At 42.9% G+C, this 5,806-nt stretch overlaps 1 protein-coding gene across 1 annotated transcript; it reads left to right on the forward strand.

The window, feature by feature from the left end:
- Positions 1-1,504: 1,504 nt before the first annotated feature.
- CCR75_009522 (uncharacterized protein) lies at positions 1,505-2,725 on the forward strand (the record flags this gene model as incomplete). Its single annotated transcript, XM_067967561.1, has 1 exon — positions 1,505-2,725. One exon carries the CDS (start codon positions 1,505-1,507, stop codon positions 2,723-2,725), a length of 1,221 nt encoding a protein of 406 aa, XP_067817348.1.
- Between the last annotated feature and the right edge of the window lie 3,081 nt (positions 2,726-5,806).

Consider the following 5,806-nt stretch of genomic DNA (forward strand, 5'->3'; position numbering starts at 1 on the left):
ACTTGTTGTAACCTCAACAGTTCTGCCTGTTGAGAACCTTGCTGATTCAGCAAGGCTGCCTTCTCCTTCATCTCGTCAAGTTCATGTTGTATGAACTTGGCGATGGCTGAATGGAGGGTATCTCTGTCCAAACCGGACAGCATAGCCAAGATGGCATCGTTTCCTACGGTCGAACGCATTCGTTGGACCGCACTCCTTTCTATGTCACTTAGAAAGGAGTATCTTTCACGGGAAACGTGATGCGTATTCCCACTATCATCTGACATGTCCATGTTAGATGGAGGAAATGTGGTCCTTGGACAGACTACAAAGTGCTCCGAGGTGTAACGAGGCACTATGACTTGTACTGCTTCAGTACAAGTCCACTTCGCACTGCTTCAGTTGCGAGTGGTGCCTTACGTCACTTCACGTACACTAGTGCGTGCAGAGGAAGACTTCTCTTTAAGACAACTACCTTAAAGAGTGTTGAATGAAAATTGTATGAATATAATTAAGTATCTCTTCTTTATACCTGTTAACTTTAACTTAATTCTAAACTAATACTAAACATGCAAATGAAATCTTATCATATCTTATCTTTCTCTCTCTATTTTATTACATCTACAGTTGATTAGTCTGCGGGATAAATAGATATAATTGACCCGCAGACTAATCAACTGTGGCCTATACCTATTTATGGATAAGATTTCTGATCAAAGTAATATTCTCCAAATATTATCTACCTTTTAGATAATAAATTTATTAACAACCTTTAAGTGTTAATTTCATGTAACGATACACCCCGTTACACTAAAGGTAATTGAAAGGATTATAATTAGGGAACATAAAACTGTAGTAATATACTTGGTTTCCTTACCTAACCATCTATTATCTTTTACTGAACTTATTATATCAAAATCTAACTAAGTATGCCCCTCCATCGAGCGCTGTAGAAGCTCGCCAGGCTTGTCGCGTCGTTACGCCTATGATTTGGCTCTCGGAAGATGTAAAGATGTGACGCCGCATCTGACTGGTAAAGGCTGACACCAACAACACCACAATTTTAAGGACATGTGTGGATGGTTAGAGCCGTTTTGCTTTCTAAGTTTGACAGTTTATCGTCGCTCGCCAGAATAAAGAGCTCACCGACCGTGACTATTTTACATCGTTGCAGCTAAAAATATGCGGTTTTTAAAATTAATGGCATCACGCACGTTTCTATCAAGCAAACGCTGTTGCATGCCGGGGAAGTTAATTCCAAGTAAAAATTACAAACAAAAGAATGGCAACGGCAAGCTTCAAATGTCTTTTTCGGTGGATTGTTCAGCTTTTGTACATTCATCGCCATGAAACCACTACGAGAAAAAATCGAGCGTGACCGCACGACAGGCTGTTTTATGAATTATTACTAACCAACCTATGCTGTACAATTTGGCATTTGACTTGCACTCTCAATTTGTCGTCTGTCAAACATTTCATTCCTCATTTTGTAGCGACGGTGACATTCACGTTCCTTAAGCGAAAAATGGTGTCCTCAACGTCCTTATTCGCCCTGATTGCAGTAGTCGCCCCCGGCGCCAACTACGTCAAAGCACACGGGTTTATAACTGACCCCAAACCGACATGGAAGGACAAGGAGTCCAGCGAGTGGGTGGTTCAGATACCACCTTTTTGGAAGGGGCCCTGGGATGAAGCCAAAGGCGATGATGGACTTCTCGCTTTGTTCAAAGAGTTAGCGCCTGCTAACAATTTCAAGGATCTTCGCTCTCTTTTTGACGGCAACCCGGAGTTTGGGGAAGAATGTGGTTATACCGACCCCAAAGGCACGCCTGTAGATCCCCCGTCGAACGGTGCGGCCACTTTATCTCGTGGTATCGTTCACGCTGGTAGTTGCGAAATTTGGCTTGACGATAAATTGGTTCTTAGAAATGACGACTGCCAAAGCGCGTACGGCGATGGTACAAAGCAGACGCCCACTGTCTTCAAGCCCGTCGACTACTCGTCATGTGCTGCAGGTGGTTGTTTACTTCGATTTTATTGGCTGGCGTTGCAAAATCTCGATGGCAAAACGGTGTGGCAAGCCTACAAAAATTGTATCCCTCTGACGGGTCCTGCAGGTGGAGGCGGTGCTGGCGCTTCCAAGAAGACCAAATCTGGTGCGGAATCGGAACCACTTCAAAAAACATACTCTGATGACGACCTGACTCAGACGGCCGGTGATACTGCGGAGCAGTCGGACATTCCATCAACTGGTGATCCGGGCTCCAAAAAGACGGACTCGGACTCTCAGAACAAAGACAAGTCCAAAAAAGAGGGTGAATCGGATTATAAGAAGGAAGACTCATCGAAGAAAGATGGCGACTCGGACTCTAAGAAGGAAGATTCATCGAAGAAAGATGGAGACTCGGGCTCTACAAAGGATGACGCTTCTAAAAAAGACGGCGACTCGGACTCGACGAAGGAAGACTTATCGAAGAAAGATGACGACTCGGACCCGAAAGAGTCAGACTTATCCAAAGAAGATGGCGACTCCGACTCCAACAACTCCCCTAAAGTTGGTGATGACTCAGACCCTACGAAACCGGACACTCCGTCAACTGGAGACTCGAACACTCCCCCTTCATACGGAAATTCGGACACTCCATCGTCGAACCCTGCCCCAGAGAACCCTTCGAGCGACACACCTGATGTGACTCCTGCCCCGGCTCCAAGCAGCAAGTGCACGGGCCGACGCCGTCGTTTTTAAACTCCAATTGAAGGAGAATACCAGTTATGTATATCTTTGTATGTGGAAGGTCTCCGTTCCCTCCCAACTAAATGTAACAGACTGTCATGATTCCATGATGTCCATTTCATTATTAACTTAAACGTAATTCGTATCATTGCCATTAGTCTTTGTAGACGACGTTTCTTTTGTCGCTAAGATGTAATAGCGTCGTTTTATTTGCGCACGCATTTGGCAAGCAGTACATGTGCATTTCATTACGAAAAATAATAGCATTGTTGCAAAACAATACATCAAGTGTTTGGCCACACATTAGATGCTTAAGAGCTCCGACTTTCCCTCATGCATCTGCTCAACATTGTACGCAGAATGCGTAGTCTGTAATCAATTAGGACATGAGGAGTGGCTAAAATGTGTTGACTGAATTTTTCAGAATCTGCTGCTGCGTGGCATTTCAAAATCAATCTGTTGCATCGGTGCGTCTATATGTAAAGTCTTGAGCATAGGAGAAGATTGTTGAAAAAGCAGTAGTCGCTACAAAAAACGTGGCGGTCGGCTGACCTCTTCTGTTGGACAGAAGTTTCTATCCTCGGATGGTGAAGGAATGTCGGGGCGAAAAATGGTTGGTGTCGAAGGGACGGAAGCATCGAAGTCGGTCAAGCTTGCAATCTGTGATTTGTCACATAATTTGTCATTTTTTGCATGCTCCAATTAGGCTTTTAAATTTTATATTCTTTTTTCCTACTTGACTTCCAAATTAATTATGTACTATGACCGCTCCTGTATTAGAATTGGAAGTTGACATTTCTAGACCGGTGTGCTGCGGAATATAACGATGAGATGCCATTATTCTCGACATAAACGTCATTCTGACCAATCGCTTTATCATAACTGCACATCTAATTTGCCTTGTCGATCTGGTCTAGTATCTTGGCTTCATGCATGGAATGCGAAGTGCAATTTCACTACGCACCAACTACTTCGATTGTTCACTCCTGCCACTAGAAATGGGTTTATGAATGAGAATTTATTAAAAGGTGCCCGAGAAAGCAAACGGCGCACCCGTTAGACCTATCTTGGAGTAGACCGAAAAGCACATCCACTGTGACGCGTCCAGTTGTATTGTCGAAGTCGCAATGCAAAGAGCTTGAAAATTTTATTGGATATAAACGGCTTGGACGCATATGCAGTTGCGTGCTTCTTTTTTACGCCGAATTTTTCTGCTTACCATATGGTGACACCGTCGGTAGTTTAATTTAATGCTCTCACAGAAGACTGAATAACAAAGCAAGAGTCATTTATTACAAAAGAGCTAGAATTATTTCTCTGTTTATCGGCATGGCTATCAAAATGAATGATTATCGCTTAATCTATCGTGGAATGTGCGATACTTGATATTTGTCTAAATATACAATGTCGTTGAAGACAGGAGAAGAATATCAGGGTGCAGTCCAACTTTGTGATCTTTTGGAAGGTTTGTCACTGCTTTCATACGATGAGCTTCTCGCAGATTGAAATAAAATGAGCTGGGCTTTAATTTGTTTATGTTGATCACAAAGAAAAAGCTACACCTAATCATTTCTGTCAATAGGTAAAGGTAAAAACATAATGGAAGTATGCCACGAATTCTCATTGTAAGGTTGTTAATATATTTCTAAAAGGTAGATAATATTTGGAGTGAAACGGGGTGTACCGGTACATGAGATTTACACTTAAAGGTTGTTAATTAATATATCATCTAAAAGGTAGATAATATTTGGAGGATATTACTTTATATAGTAATGTTCAGAATTGTTATCCATAAATAGGTATAGACCATTATATCTATTTATTCCGCAGACTAATCAGCTGTGGTGGTAACAAACAGAGAGAGACAGATAAGAATTTAATTGCATGTTAAGTATTAGTTTATAATTAAGTTAGCATTGACAGATAAAAAGAAGAGATACTTTATTATATTAGTACGGTTTTCAATCAACACTCTTTAAGAAAGTTGTCTTCAAGAGTAGTCTTCCTCTGCACGAACTAGTGTACGTGAAATAACGTAAGGCACCACTCGTAACTGAAGCAGTGCGAAGTGGACTTGTACTGAAGCAGTACAAGTCGAAGTGCCCCGTTACACCTGGTAGCACTTTGTAGTCCGTCCAAGGACCACATTTCCTCCATCCAACATGGACATGTTGGATGATAAAGGGAATACGCATCACGTTTCCCGTGAAAGCTACTCCTTTTTAAGTGACATAGAAAGGAGTGCGGTCGAACGAATGAGTTCGACCGTAGGAAACGATGCGATCTTGGCAATGCTGTCCAATTTGGACAGAGATGCCCTCCATTCAGCCATCGCGAAGTTCATACAACAAGAACTTGACGAGATGAAGGAGAAGGTAGCCTTGCTGAATCAGCAAGGCTCTCAACAGGAAGAACTGTTGAGGTTACAACAGGTTAAGAACTCTGTATCTGGAATGACGCAAAATCGTCGTCCTGAAACCTTAAAGATTAACATCTCTAAGCATAGGGGGGTCGAAGAAGACTTCTCTTGAGATGGTTTGTCGAGTTGGACGATGCCATAAGGGCACGTCACATCGTCGACGAGCATATGCAAGTCGCATTCGCTCAATCTAATTTGGCAGGTCGTGCCAAAACTTGGGCATTGGGCCTGAAGTTGCGCAACCCATACGTCTCTGGGTTGCTAAAGGCTTTTAAAGCCCTGCTCAAACAGGCGTTTAAACCGCCAAAGGGCTGAGTTCAGAGCTCGTTCAGAGCTTCTGAAACTCAAGCAAGGCAAGCGTGATGCTCACGCATATGCCCAGCACATACGACTCTTAGCGAGTTGTATAACAAATAACCCAGTCCATGAACACATGTTAATTACGGTGTTCATACAAGGTCTTACGGATGGTCCGTAAAGACCCACCTATTCCGCTTGAAACTGGATACGCTTGAAGAAGCAATCTCGATTGCGGAACAGGAGGACTTTAGCTTGACACAGGCTCAAGCTCATTCGTCATCATATCGTCCTCCAAGACGACACAAGTTAAGAGGTTCCAGAACCCATGGACCTTTCTTACGTCGAAAGCGAGAGACCCGCTTTTCGAGCAATAA

Source organism: Bremia lactucae, linkage group LG13, assembly GCF_004359215.1.
Source record: "Bremia lactucae strain SF5 linkage group LG13, whole genome shotgun sequence".
Classification (NCBI taxonomy): Eukaryota; Oomycota; class Peronosporomycetes; order Peronosporales; family Peronosporaceae; genus Bremia; species Bremia lactucae.